Here is a 15,893-nt window from a genome sequence, read left to right as displayed (position 1 = left end):
GAAACTTGGGGGTTCACAAGACTAATCAGACTCCTGAAAGGGGAACAGTAGTCTGGAAAGGTTGAGAGCTACTACAGACCTTAAATGTCTGCAAAAATTGTTAACTGAATTCTACTTGGGATGAGTTAATGTATTATGGACTCTGAACAGTCATTGCTCCCCTTTTATAATAATAATTATAATTACAATTAATTTTGATCAGGTGATACATAATATAATTTCATGTGCTTGTGGCTGCCTAATAATGGGCTTAATAGCACAGACATTATGGGGATGATATGAGGTAAATGCTTTAGTAAATTGAAATCATCGACTGTTGTGTTTTACAACCCAGAGTCCTAACATCAAAACACATGACAGGGGACAGTGTAGCTCTAAAGCAGGGGTCGGCAACGTTCGGCACGCAGCTCGCCAGGGTAAGCACCCTAGCGGCCGGGCCAGTTTATTTACCTGCTGATGCGGCAGGTTTGGCCGATCGCGGCCCCCACTGGCCGCGGTTCGCTGTCCCGGGCCAATGGGGGCGGCGGGAATCCGCGGCCAGCACATCCCTCGCCCGCGCCGCTTCCCACTGCTCCCATTGGCCCGGGACGGCGAACCGCGGCGAGTGGGGGCCGCGATCGGCCAAACCTGCCGCATCAGCAGGTAAATAAATTGGCCCGGCCCGCTAGGGTGCTTACCCTGGTGAGCCGCGTGCCGAACGTTGCCGACCCCTGCTCTAAAGTCTGTCAAACATCTGATGTTTTCCAAGTGTCAGAATTATCTGAGATTAATCACGACAGACTGATCCACTGAGAAAAATCGACAGCAATAAATAAATAGCCCACAGCTATCTCATTTCCTTTCTGTAACAGGCGGTCTATGTTGGGCTATAGTCTAAAACTTGGAAGGAACAGGAAAATGGGCTGAAATCTCATAAAGGCGTTTTAGCTCTTCCTCCAGCAAATATGTACTGCTCATTTGGCAAGTAACAAAATAACCCTCATCCTTCAAGTACATCTGAGTCTGGAACATTAAAGCTCACTACTGAATAGGGATATATATCTGTACCCACTGAATTGCCAATAAACCATAAGCAGCATGCCCCATGTGAGCAGGATGTATGCCTTGAGAGGGGCGTGAGCTCCAGCTGAGGGAAGAGTTTAGAGGTTTGGTTTGGTATAGCATCTGGAAGTTCAGATGCATATCTCGATTCTCATCACATCTGAAGTCAACAAGATCAGGCTGGAAATCTTCTAAGACTACTCCTGACATTTCTGCTTCCAGACCTGGTGAGAGCCTGGGAAAGCAGAGGTGCAAAAAAAATGAAAACAAATGGGGGTGGGGGCAAAGATTAAAACAAGCAAATGGTAAAATTTAGGGTAAAAGTTCTGGTTATTTCTTATTTTACCCAAACTAACTCATGTATCCCTAATTCTGGGCCTTCATCAAGATATAGGCCTTGGCTACACTGGCGCTGTACAGCGCTGCAACTTGCTGAGCTCAGGGGTGTGAAAATGCCCCCCCCCGAGCGCAGTGAGTACAGCGCTGTAAAGCGCGAGTGTGATCAGAGCCTGCAGCGCTGCACGCTCGCTCGCAGCGCTGCAAGCTACACCCCTCAGAGAGGTGGAGTACTTACAGCCGCGGCAGCGTTGAGAAGTCCTGAGTGTAGCCAAGGCCATAGTTGTGCACATGACCTGGAAAGTGGGTGAGGGAGAATGGGTTTGTGCCTTCTTGTTTATTTGTTTGCTTGTTTTTATGATATATAAAGAAGACCTCAAAGGCTTTTCTTTTTTTTTTAATTTAGGTCTTGTTTACTGTTTTCTTCCTACAAGATTCTGTACATGACTGACATGCTAATAGAGAGGAAGAATGGCCTTGTGGGTAAGGCACTGCCATGGAACTCAGGGAGATATTGGGTCAATTCTTAGCTGTGCCATGGACTTCCTGACTGACTTTATGCAATAACTTAATCTCTCTGTGCTTTAGTTCAGCCAACACGAGGATCATACTTCCTCCTCTGACCCTTTGTCTTATTTAATTGCAAGCCCTTTGAGGCAGGCACTCTCTCTCACCATGTGTATGTACAGCACCTAGCCCAATGTATCATCCCTGCACTGGTGTAGCAGAAATAACTAATAATAATGGTAGGCACAGATACTAAGAAAGTAAAACCTTATTCCTCATCCTACCAGCTAATATTTGTATTGAATTATTTTTCATTCTATGCATCAATTCTTGATTTATGTTAAGTACTGTTGCCCACGCACTCTTTTTATGGACAAAACTTAATTTGGGGCCTAAGCTACTTAACAGTGTCCCTTTAATCTCTGTGAAGAATAAACACAACCCTAAGCAGTTATAATGCTGACATAGCAGTAGAAGATTTCATAAGACATTGTTCTGCCAGTGGATTAAGTCAAAGCAGGCAGTTTTCTATTCTTCAGAACTATCTGAAAAACATAATTCATATTAAAGACTTAATCACACAAGTACACTAATAATTAATCAAAATATACTGCAAACAGCCAAAAAGTTTTATTGTTGAGACTTCTTAATGTTTGTTTTTTCTTATACCTCAAAGAGTCCTTGTTTTCAACCAAATTACTCTCAGAATTCCCTAGAACATTTGCTTAATGTTCACAGATCGTTTGATAAATCAGCGCACACTCCAACTTTACTTGTATATTGTCGTCTTGTTGGCTATAAAATGAGAAACTGAAACAATAGGGGGGGAGATAAACAACGATATTTGGTTTCTGTTGGTGACCATACCTTTTCCTTCTCCCTTCCTTTCATTCTCTCAGTACCTCCCTGCTAAAGGTCCCTTTGTATTTCACTGTCATCTCCATGCTAATCTTTAAGCTGATATACACCTCCCTCCTTCTTGTGTCAGTTCTTTAAAACCCAGTAGCTGCGCACTGATGCTGTGGCAGCAAGTGTGTTGAGTCCCATTGCTGATCTGTTTCTGTTGCATGCCACGTCTGAGCCATTGGTTGAGGCTTAGGGCTTTTCAGTTTATGGCTTATGGTTTCCTTTTGTTTTGATGTGAAGTGAAAGGACAAAATGTTGAGTGGGTTTCAAAACTCAGGTGGGGTCAACATGCAGATATCAAAACTGAAGGAGGGATCTGCATTTTTACATAGGTCCCTGTGCAGGGAAACAGCTGAGCTTTGTACAGTTTGTTGACGCACGTTAAGCCTTTTGAGTGTGTTATTTTATGTTTTTCTTTTTTTGGTCTATCAAAACATTTTCCGTTTGTAGCTTTCACTGAAACCCAGCCATAACTATGAGGGTAAATGAAAAGGCTTAGTTATGTCATTACATCTTCAGCTTCCACTCTTCTGCTACACAAAAGATGGAGATCAGAAGTGTGCTTTTCTGTTTAATAGGAAGAGGCAGGTAGACTCCATGCCATGTCAAGGAGCAGTGAACAACTGTGTCATACTAAGCCCAGCAGAACGAGCCTTGTAAGAAACATCATGTGAACTTTAACAAATAAGATACTGATACAGTTTAGGGAATCCTCTGAATGCATGTAAACAGATTGCAGGGTATGGATGGATAGATAGGTTAGACAGAATCAATTACAACCTTTCAGCAAAAAAGGGAACTCCTCAAGAGTCATTCCTGTGTTAACAGAACTCTGCCTACTCAAGCAATAGGCTTCCATTCACCCAATCCTAACAAGCTAGAAGGAGCTGTGTAGTTCTGACAGCTTGTCCTGGGGCATCATCTGCTGTAACGATTACATTTTCTACATACTGGGAACGACGTTCCATCATTTTCCCCCTTTGCTTCCCCTCTTCAAAGTCCCACATGATAAGGAATTCAAGCTCAGCTAAGGAGAAATTAAGATAAAAGTAGCTATGTCCATCTATTTCCTAGACCTGGCCAACAATTTTCAACCTATGAGTCACTCATGACATTTTCATTTTGAGTGTTCATGCTTCATTATTCATGATGTGTAATCAGTCACCTTAATCACATGGTATTATTTCTGCTCCCTCATAGGACAATAGAAAGAGTAGACTAATGAAGAACAAATAGACTTGTTCACTAACAAAAGACTTGTTCACAAGCAAATCCAGGTATACCCAAGGGTACGTCTATACTTACCTCCGGGTTCGGCGGTAAGCAATCGATCTTCTGGGATCGATTTATCGCGTCTTGTCTAGACGCGATAAGTCGATCCCGTAAGTGCTCGCCGTTGACGCCGGTACTCCTGCTCCGCGAGAGGAGTACGCGGAGTCGACGGGGGAGCCTGCCTGCCGCGTGTGGACCCGCAGTAAGTACTTTGTAGTTCGAACTAAGGTACTTCGACTTCAGCTACGTTATTCACGTAGCTGAAGTTGCGTATCTTAGTTCGAACTGGGGGGTTAGTTTGGACCAGCCCCAAGACTAGCCATTCTGCAGACATCAGTGTGAACAAAGAGGCTCGTTAATAGTGAATGAAAAGGAGTCTGAACATGGGCAAGATGGCTATGTCTTTCAGAATTCAGTTTCTGCGCTATTCAACGATCTCTACTAGCAGTACTTACCCACCCTGACGAAGTGCTACAGGAATAAAATGTATTACACCTCTACCCTGATATAACGTGACCCGATATAACACGAATTCAGATATAACGCAGTAAAGCAGTGCTCCGGGGGGGGGCGGGGCTGCGCACTCCGGCGGATCAAAGCAAGTTCGATATAACGCGGTTTCACCTATAACGCGGTAAGATTTTTTGGCTCCCGAGGACAGCATTATATCGGGGTAGAGGTGTATTAATAATAATTCCCAATATGGGCTATGAAGATATTAAGCCAGATAAACTGGAAGTCAATGGGGATATGCCAACTTACTCCGAGTGAGGATCTAGCCCATCGTTTCTAGAGAAAATGTCCAATCCCAAACACACCTAGCAGGATCCCATAAGCATTCTCAAATCCAAAGAAGAAATATTGTTTAGCTGACAGCTACCGCTTTGCTGTAAATTTCAAGGACAACAGCAAAACTCTTGTTCATTCAAAATATTGTTAAAGTATTCGACTGCAAGGTTAAAGGATAAGATAGAGGTTTAGCCAAGTCTGGGATTTCTGTTTCCCACACTAACTTCCAGATACAGGATATTTAAATGATGATCTCTGACTGCAGTGATTTTCTCATATCTATACAGGCTCGCTTGTGAGTTCATGCTCCATCCCTGAACCTACTCAGCATCCACCCAAGGAGGGTGTGTATTACTACTGCCCTTGCCTTCCACTACCCATCTATGTGAATAACCTTTCTTTTACAAGAAGTTGCTGTTAGTTAATTTTAGGTTTTGTGAAGGTTTATACATATTGTGTCAGTTCTCAGCTAGAGTAAATCACAGTAGCTCCACTGAAGTTGATTTACACTAGCTGAGGATTTATTATTAGGGGTGCACTTCTGATTCATAGCTGTATTACCACTTGATTCATTTCACTGCATGAGCAATCTTAATGTAAGCAACAACACAGCTTGTAAATACTGTTACCCTAACCCAGGGGTCGGCAACCTTTCAGAAGTGGTGTGCCGAGTCTTCATTTATTCACTCTGATTTAAGATTTTGCATGCCATTAATACATTTTAATGTTTTTAGAAGGTCTCTTTCTATAAGTCTATAATATATAACTAAACTATTGTTGTTTGTAAAGTAAATAAGGTTTTTAAAATGTTTAAGAAGCTTCATTTAAAATTTAAATTAAAATGCAGAGCCCCCCGGATCAGTGACCAGGACCCGGGCAGTGTGAGTGCCACTGAAAATCAGCTCGCATGCTGCCTTTGGCACACGTGCCATAGGCTGCCTACCCCTGCCCTAACCCCTAGCATATGCAATTCAGTTACTCTGGTTTCTTTGTCTCCCGTTTCATTATAATCAAAAGTCAATGAACAAATAATATTTTAACAAACATGAATATTTAACCACCTGGGCAGTTGAAGCTTACAGTTATGCAATGAAAATGGACAGTGTGACCTTTCACTCCATATTCCTTATAGAAATATTGTTAGGATATGAATATGGCATAACTAAGATACGTTTTGGGCAAGATGGGTCATGCAAGATATCATTGGAAAGGTTATTATTTACTGAATGTGATTATCCAATGTGTATGCATGTATCATTGCTGTATCTATAGTTAGGAATATTGACTATGTAATAATTAATTACAACTGTGTGTGTACTTGGGAAACACCCACCTGACAGCTGGCCATCAGCCTTGATGGGCCATTAGGAAGAAACAATAAGACTTTGAAGATACTAATCTCTCTCCTTCCTGAGAAGCATCCTGGGGTGTTGCTTTGACACTACAAGGTCAGGTGGTCGTGTCATCTTGGATTTCTAGTGATTTTCCACTAAAAGGAGGGGGAGGTCAAGACTGGGAAACAAAAGGTTCCCGCCTTATGTAAATTATATTTAAGGCTACGGAGTAAGTTGGTCTTGGTTCACTCTTCACTGAATCCCCACCCAGGATGACAGCTGGAAAGATCTGAGAAACAAAGACTCAGTTGGGGAAGAGTTGAGCCCAGTCTGGAAAGAGGATCTGGTCTGTGAATATGGTGTCTGAAGACTTAAGCTGCAAGCAGGGTACCTAACCTTCAAGAATTTCTGCAACGTTTAGGGTGAGAAATTACTTCTTGTAACCAGTCTCTTTAAGATCTTAAGCTTAGTATGCGAGTTTTGTTTTATTTGTTTAGTAATCTGCTATGTTCTGTTTGCTATCCCTTATAATCACTTAAAATCTGCCTTTTGTAGTTAATAAACTTGTTTTTGTTTATTATAAAACCCAGTTTGTGCAATGTATAACTGGGGGGAGGAGGGGGAAGAAGTTATGCATATCTCTCTCCACACTGAGGGAGGGGGTGAATTTATGAGCTTACGTTGTACAAATTTCTCTACAATGCAAGGCAATATTATTTTGGATTTATACCCCAAATGAGGTGTGCAAGTGTGTGCTGGGTGAATCACAGAGCTGATCCCTCTGTCCATTTGCAGCTGGGTGTGTTCCTACCTGTGTGTGTGCCGGAGAAGGCTCGAGGACCTGGCACAGCTAAGATAGGGTGAGGAAACCCAGGGTAGTAGAACGGGTGGAACCAGTGGGACTCCAGCACATCAGGTGGCATCCCGGACGGGGGGTTCAACCCATCACAGACAGTAAAATACAATATACATAATAAATGTTACAGTCTGATTCACAACCAGAAAACATCCTATTTATTTAGAGACATTAGAAATATTGTCCAGATCATCTGTAAAATCTCCTGCACAGGAATGAGTCAAAAAAAGAAGGCTGCATACCTAGTGCTGTTGTTACTGATATGCTATTTAGAGTGCAAAAAACCCAAAACATGAATGTAAAAATCCTGAAAACCTATTGAAAATACATTACAAGTGCCACAAAAGACTCGGCCACTTTGTCTGCTCCAGTGAAGACAATGGCATTCAGATAATTTTTGAAGCAGTTGCTCTAACATTATGTAGAATACACTGACACTTTCCATTGTAAACCTTTATGACTCATAAGTGGATCACAACCAATAGTTTGGGAAGCATTGGTGTAAATATTTATCTTCAAGGGACGTTATTAACAAGACTGTGCTGTTGGAAAGATATCCAATTATCCTGAGCTGCATTTATATTGTAATTACATCACATTCATTGAAGAGCTCAAGGTTTGATGAAGCAGTCCTGAAAACTTTCTTTTTAACCAGTTAGAAGCAGCTCTAGAATCATTGGAGATATGTTGTTGATACTAAAAGTCACCATGCTAAACCTTCAACAATGGAGACTGATACTCATATCCTCACTCTAAGCCAATGTTGTGATGTTCTGATATGTCCACGAAATGGTTGAAAAGGACCCCCTTTCAAGATATAGCTTAGACTGAAGATTGATCTTGTCAACTAGCTTACTAGGCAACTCCTATCTGCAATCATCCTTAAAGTATAATAGCCACACTCCATGCATATTTCATTGCCAGTACCGCTTCCTTTTTTATGTAAAAGACCAAATATGCCCTGAGATGTTTCTGTAGTTTCCTCTAATTGTCAAGTCAGTCAGGTCTGCCTGATCAAATCTCCAATGACTGGCAAAAGTCACAGTCACTGTGTAGTGGTTGAAAGGTTAAATTTAATATGCTTTAGCATCAATCAGGCACTATCAAAAATACTCTGAGTCATAGGAATAACTACAAAATGCAAGAGGCACAAAAATATGTTCAGATCATGGATCTGTCCAAACTATTTTTTTAATTCTTGAAAGAATAAGAGATTAAACTCTTACGGTTGTTATCAAACAATGGTCCTACCACTACCCTAAAAATCTTGCCTAGTAAACACACTATGGTATTTATTTTTAATGCAGAGTAACTTAAAAAAGCATCATGAAGTTCAAATTAATTATTAAATGGATTGAATTGATTTTAAAAGGTATTTGATTTTGTAGAACCATATATAAAATTTGCCTACACTTAAGTTATAAAGCTGATGAACTCCTACAGTTAAAAGCATTTCTTTGCCTAAGAGTCATCACATCCATTCACAGAAGGATGGGTTCAGACAGCCCATTTTATGATGCTGAATATTTTTCTAAAAGGAAAGTGATTTAGTTAATCAGATGAGAACCAGGAAAAACTATATGGAATAACAAAACAACACTACACTTTCTTCTGTTTGCAGTTATGGCTCAAGGACTGTTTCACTGAACGCACTCAAAGAAAATCTCTCCTTGCTTCCAGAAAAGCGTGCATCATCCTACATTTTTCCTTTTAAACAATTTAGCAAGTTGTGGTTCAGAACTGTAGGCAGGCAGAGATCTTCAAATAAATATTATTGAACTCATCTCTCCTTCAGTACCAATGAACCCTGAGGAGTAAAAGAACCTTCAGCGCATGGTCCTTATAAAGGCACAGGAGTTTGTTACTCGGATTTTTATAGCTAAGGTGTTCCTTAATTATTTATCAAGCATAGATAAAGATACCAACTTAAATGATTTCTCAGACTGCCTCATCATTATTATTTTTTTAGTCTGGACTTGAGAATTATTCCTATTCCATGCTAATACATAACTTTCAACAAGATGCATAAATTATGGTAGTTTGTGGTATTCATTTGATCAAAAAGAACTTTCAAAACCTCCAAGAGTACAATTTTTTGCCATCATCAGAAGCGTCTAAGATGGTGATTACCACCACTGCAAAAAGAAAAAGTTGCCCAGAGTCTTTTAAGTAAAGGAGAGACAGTTGTTGCAGTGTATTTTCAAACTGGAAATATAGTGGATTTCAACAACCGTCAGCAAAGTTACCTGAACTGCATTAAATATTCCACTTATACATATTTCAGCACTTTATGAAATGTGACATTCATCACCAGCCAATGTTATGGTACAGAAAGTGCATCTTTCTCTTTTGTGTCTCATAGTGAAAAATGCTCCAGTATATTATTTTGAGTTAGTCAGAAGGTTGAAGCTAAAAAGCCACCTGGGGGGAACAAACAGCTCTCAGAAGATTGGTACTAAGCTATGGAACCATTCTCCTAAAGTCAACATTCTAATTCTGTGAAACTTGGTAGTGACCCAAAATTAACAGCATCTTCGTAAAAGGACTGCATATGGGAGTCTTTCCCTAATGAAGGATGGAGACCACACAGCCCTCTCAATCCTAGAGGTTCTCAATCCCAGATGGTTATTCCATGCCAGGATTGTGGTACAGCATAGGATCATTTGTATTGCTGCTGTCTGGATAGACAGAGGGCTTCAGATTCCAAGGACTGTCAATTTGCCAGTTTTCACTAACACTGATAGAATAATAATTATTGTTTTTAAAAAAAAAAATCTGAAAGGTCTCTCCTCCCCATAATAATGCCATTGATTGTGTTACAAAACAAGGTGTAACATAAAAAAAATAAAGCTGTATGAACCAAAGAAGTTTCAAAAGCAGAATTCCCCCTTCTCCTCTCACTGCAAAAAAATAAAACTTAGAAAGGAAAAACAGAGATTGGAAAATACTGTATATCATCATAGCAGCAAAGAGCTGCTTGGGGCAACGATTACCAGAATACAAAGTCAGTATATTCTCGTTCTACTCAGGGATTGTATCCTTATAACTATTACGATCTAAAGTATGAGCTTTCATAAAACAAAATATCTACCCAGATGTGAATTGCAAATAAATCTTCAGTACTTTTAGAAATCATGATCTCTTCTTTGCCAAACGGATGCTGAAAATTACCTACTAAACTTTCATAATGTATATATCTCCAGAACTTCCAGAAGGCAAGAGTGGAAGACTAGCCGTATGAAAGGGCTAGACTTGTTTGATAAGTTATTATGCATTTGGAGTTTTGGTGACTTTACATAAAGCATTTCTTTCTTGAAAGCTGTGAGCTATTGAATCAAGAAGATCATGGGATGCTGTTGTGGAAAGGAGATCTGCTGGGAAGAGATGAGGTCCACCGAACCAAGAAGGGGAAGAACACCTTCGTGCAGTGACTCATCAAAGGGGGCAGGTGATGAAAGCCCACAGATAAGCATTAAAAAAGGGGACCTTGACAGAAAGCAAAATGTTGGGGGGCAGAGGAGGGACATGGAAAATTACAATAGAGTCTTAGGAGCTGGAAGAATGAAATCAGAGGAAAATCTGCTCAACATCTTAGATGTCTATACACAAATGCAAGGACAATGGGGAATAAACAGGAAGAACTGTAAGTATTAACATTAACACATAAGCTAAATTGTTACTTAACTGACATTACAGAGACTTGGTTGGATAAATCTCATGACTGGAATAATGGTATAGAGGGGTACAGCTTGTTCAGAAAGGAGAGGCAAGGAAAAAGGGAGGAGGTGTTGCATTATACATCAAGAATATATATACTTGTTCTGAGGTCCAGAAGCAAGTGAGAGGCAGACTAGTTGAAAGTCACTGGGTAAAAGACAGAAGTGGGGGGAATGGGGTGACGTCATGGTAGGAGTCTATTATAGACCTCCAAACCAGGAAGAGGAGAGTGGAAGAGGCATTTCTAGAACAAATAACAGAAATATCCAAACACAAGACCTGGTAGCAATGGGGGACTTTAACTACCCAGACATCAGCTGGAAAAGTAATATAGCAAAAAACAAAACAAAAAATGTTCAGCATGTTCTTGGAATGTACTGGGGACACCTTTTCATTTCAGAAAGTGGAGGAAGGAACCAGGGAACAGCCATTTTAGACGTGATTTTGACCAACAGGATAGCAAGTCTTAAGGTGATGGAAGGCAATTTGGCTGGTAGTGAACATGAAATGATAAATGTCATGATTCTAAAGAAAGGAAGAAGTGAGAGCAGCCGAGTGAGGAGAATGGGCTTTGAAAAAGCAGACTTTAACAAACTCAGAATAGGCAGGTAAGGTGCCGTGTTCTGTGGGAAGAAAATGTTAAGGGATGAGTTCAGGACCGCTGGCAGTTTTTCAAGCAGATAGTAAAAAATGTACAACTGCCAACTATTCAGTTGTGACAGAAAGATAGGAAGACTAATAAGAGGCCAATATGGCTCCATCAGGACTTCTTTAAAGATCTGAAAATCAAACAGAAATCCTTCAAAAAGTGGAAACATGGATGAATTGCTAAGGAGGAGTATAAAAGTGTAACATAAGCATGTAAAGATAAAATCTTAAAGGCTAAAGCACAAAATGCACAGAACATAAAAGGCTATAAGGCTTTAAATATATTAGGAGCAAGAGAAAGAGGAAGGAGAGTGTAGGTTGTCTATTTAGCAAGAAAGGAGAGCCAAGAACTGATGACATCAAGAAGACTGAGGTGTTTAACTCCAATTTTGCTTCAGTCTTCACTAGAAAAGTAAATGGTGACCAGACTCTCAACACAATTAATAACAAGAGAAAAGGAACGCAAGCCAAACTAGGGAAAGTACAGGTTAAAAACTATTTCACTAAATTAGATGTATCCAAGTTGGCAGAGCCAGATGAAATTCATAATAGGAACTAGCTGATGCAGTCTCGGAACCGTTTGCAATTATCTTTCAGAACTCACTGAGGATGGGTGAGGTCCCAGAGGACTGGAGAAGGGCAAACTCAATGCCTATCTTTAAAAAGAGGACCTGGGGAATTATAGAACACTTAGCGTATCTTCAATAACCCAAAAGAGACAAATAAATTAATAAACAATAAATCTGTCAGCACCTAGAGGATAATAGCGGGTTTTAAGGAATAGCCAGCATGGATTTGTCAAAAACAAATCATTTATATCTTTAACAGGGTTACTGGCCTAGTGGATGGGGGGAAGCAGTATATGTGATATATCTTGATCTTAGTAAGGCTTTGACAGTCCCACATGATATTCTCATCAGCAAACTAGGGAAATGTGGTCTAGATAAAATTACGATAAGGTGGATATACAACTGATTGAAAGACTGTACTCAGAGTAGCTATTAATGATTTGATGTTAAACTGAGAGGACGTATCCAATGGGTTCCACAGGTGTCAGTCCTGGGTCCAGTACTATTCAGTATTTTCATTAATGTCATGGATAATGGAGTGGAAAGTATGCTTATAACATTTGCAAATGATACCAAGCTGGGAGGTGTTACAAGCATGTTAGAGGACAAGATTAGAATTCAAAATGACCTTGATCAATTAGAGAATTGGTCTGAAGTCAACAAGATGAAATTCAGTAAAGACAAGTGAAAAGTACTTCACTTAGGAAGGAAAAATCAAATTCACAGCTATGAAGAGGGAGTAACTGGCTAGGTGATAGTACTGCTGAAAAGGATCTCAGGGTTATAATGGATCACAAATGAAATATGGGTCAACAATGTAATGCAGTTATGAAAAAAGCTAATATTCTGGGGTGTATTAACAGGTCTGTCATATATATAAGACACAGGAGGTAATTGTCACACCATATTCAGCATGGGGAGGCCTTATCTGGGGTACTCTGTCCAATTCTGGGCACCACACTTTAGAAAAGATATGAAAAAATTAGAGAAAGTCCAGAGGAGAACAAACAAAAATGATAAAAGGTTTAGACAACTTGACCTATGGGGAAAGATTAAAAAAAAAAAAAGGCAATTTTTAGTCTTGAGAAAAGAAGACTCAAGGGGAGGGTGGCTGATAGTCTTCAAATATATTAAGGACTGTTATAAAGAGGACAGTGATCAATTGCTCTCCATGTCAGCTGAAAGTAGGACAAGAAGTAATGGTCTTAATCTGCAACAAGGGAGATATAGGTTACATAGCAGGAAAAACTTTCTAACTATAAAGGTAGTTTAAGCTCTGCGCTAGGATTCCAAAGGAGGTTGTGGAATCTCCATCACTGGAGGTTGGTAATAATAGGTTGGACAAACATTTGCCCTGGGATGGTCTAGGTCTACTTGGCCCTGCCTCAGTGCAGGGGTCTGGACTTGATGACCTTTCAAGGTGCCTTCCAGCCCTACACTTCTATGAGTCTATGAAAAGTATCAGAATTTAGATCAAAATGAAGATGTCACATTTATCAAACACGCTGCATTTCTAATAAAAGATCTGCCACAATATTTAAAAAATAAAAAAGAAGAGCTTTGAAGAATATGTCAGCGAGAAGTATATTAGGCAAATGACTCATTAGCAATGACAGGCCCAGATAGAAATAAAATCAAAGGATTCAAATATTACTAGCTGTAAGGCAGTGTCATGGCTTAATGGATACCCTGTACTATTTCTGTATGTGTTTGTGTCAAACCAGATCCATAGTTAAGGAGGTAAGAAGTAAACAGGACTTTTAAAAATTCCATCCCGTGGCTGTAACCTTTATTTGATCAAAGAAACTGCTGCAGTTTCTAATGCAGCGTAGAGAGATTACAAAGTTTGAGAATACAAATCTGTAAACATTTAGCAGCTAAAACGAACTCATTTAAAATACTGAAGTTTTTCATTGTTCAAATGTCTAAAGATTGAAGGATTCTACCATAAAGGGAAAAAAGGATTAAATTTTATTGGGTTGATATTTGATGCATAACGTAAACAAAGAAAATTACTGTATGACTGTTTCTACTAGAGTAGCACTATTTGACAAGGAGTAAGAATTAAAGGAATAGTGTAGGTATAGAAGTACTTGTACTTCTTTCAGAATCTTCAAAAGTCAGTTTTCCAACTCCTTAGCTTTCTTTATACAAATATATATACACATGATTCACAATCTAAACTACAGTATTTTGATATTCATGTCTTTCTTAGGAATCATGACATTATATTGCTCTTTACTCATGAATGCCTCTCCTTGGAATGTTGAGCACACACTGAAGATTCTGAAAGAAACATGACATTCTAACACCTAGCTAGTTGTTTCAAGGCTGTGATACATTAGTTATGCAATTAAAAATAACACTGCTCTAAAAGATTATACCTGCTGGAATTACACACACACACACACACGGAATTTTTTTACAGCAATCGTCTTAAGGTCCTTGACACATCATTGTTGTCCCAGCATAGATTGGGCATTATTCGTGTTCTTTATAAAAGATTATCCTCGGGACAAAATGAAATTCACTGCAGCAGCTTTGGTGCCTTCAAAAACGTCTGTGACAAGAAAAGGGTACGAACCATCGGTCCCTACTATCCTGCGTTCCTATTTTCTTAGCTCGGCGAATAGCAACAGTTATCAATTTGCTTAAAGCTACGGTGTGTGCCACTGAAACAGAAAACATTGCTGGAAACGATTGTGCACAGATAGACGGAATGCTTCCCCATTACAAGCACAAAACTACAGATCTCAGTCACAGGCTAGTAAGGCTGTGAGGAAACAGTTGTTAGGAGCATGCATCAATTTTGACAGGGGTGATTAACTCTTCTATTTGCAGTTCTCCCTCTCCCTCGCTCCCACCTTCGACATTCAGCTAAAGCCAGAAGCTTATTAAGAAAGAAGGTGGACAAAGATAGGAGGAAGGACAGACGGACGGGGGAACTGACAGACGCTTGGCATGCATGTACAAGCCCAGTCCAACTCCTGCAGTCCCCGCTCCTCAAGTCCTAGTTTCCTTAGTGCCATTCCAATCCCAGCTGCCGCAGTTGATCAAAACAGTCTGTGCTTTAAAAATTAAATCGGGCGAGGGGGCAGAGAGGGAATTTAGCAGGAAACACGCCAGCCCAGACATGTTAAGCCATTAACCTGCCATCGGCACTGAGCGTGATTTGGTTTCATATCTAGAAATGATGTGTGTGTGTGTGTGTGTGTGTGAGTGTGTGTGTGTGTGAGAGAGAGAGAGAGAGAGAGAGAAAAGGAGGGAGAGTGTGTGTGTGTGTGGGGGGGGGGGGTTATGTATCAAAGCAATGGAGGCCATACCAAAGAAAGTCAAGAGCCAGGTAACTCAAAGGGGAAGCAGAGAAAAGTTCGGGCGGTCGGAAGCACCAGCTGGGAGGGCCAGGAGCGAGTTCTCCCTCGGCCGGGTACTTACACGAAGACACCGAAGAGCAGAACTCGTATCCCGATCTCGATCGCTAGATCCCGCATGGTTTGTCAGAGGGGCGGAGGGGAGGATCCAGGCAGGCTTCGGCAACTTCAGCACCCCGCCTTCAATTCCATCCGCAAAACCAGCAGGCGCGGGGTGGGGGAATCAGCTGCTTCCGATCGGCCAGGAGCCCGCTCCTTCCCCACCCCCGCTGGGAACAACGTGCTGGGGAAATCTGCAGCCCCGAGCAAGCCCCAGACCCTCCCTGTCCATTCCCTCCCCGCCCGGGCTGAGGGTCAGCAGCGGGGCTCGGCCGGGCAGGACCGGCACGCTTCTTGCAGCTGTTGGACGCAGACAATGTTCTTCCCGCGGAGCGATGGGGCCGGGCTGCAGACACCTGGCGCTGGGCTGTGCTGACTGCCAGCCCCCGCCGCCAGACTGACACATCCACCCGGGCGGCGGCTGCTGCTGCTATTGATCCGCCGGTGC

At 41.0% G+C, this 15,893-nt stretch overlaps 1 protein-coding gene across 1 annotated transcript in view; it reads right to left on the bottom strand.

Annotated features, from left to right (window-relative positions):
- Window positions 1-15,646, bottom strand: part of PLPP4 (phospholipid phosphatase 4) — a 101,078-nt gene extending 85,432 nt beyond the window's left edge. The window contains exon 1 of the mRNA XM_024216990.3: window positions 15,411-15,646. Coding sequence (XP_024072758.1) covers window positions 15,411-15,466 — 56 coding nt within the window. The 5' untranslated portion in view covers window positions 15,467-15,646. The remainder of the gene's footprint in view (window positions 1-15,410) is intronic.
- Window positions 15,647-15,893: the final 247 nt, after the last annotated feature.

The sequence above is a fragment of the Terrapene carolina genome, unplaced genomic scaffold (assembly GCF_002925995.2).
Source record: "Terrapene carolina triunguis isolate 2854851 unplaced genomic scaffold, T_m_triunguis-2.0 Scaffold95, whole genome shotgun sequence".
Taxonomy (NCBI): domain Eukaryota; kingdom Metazoa; phylum Chordata; order Testudines; family Emydidae; genus Terrapene; species Terrapene triunguis.
The sequence above is the reverse complement of the archived record's forward strand: the minus strand, read 5'-3'. Positions and strand labels throughout refer to the sequence as shown.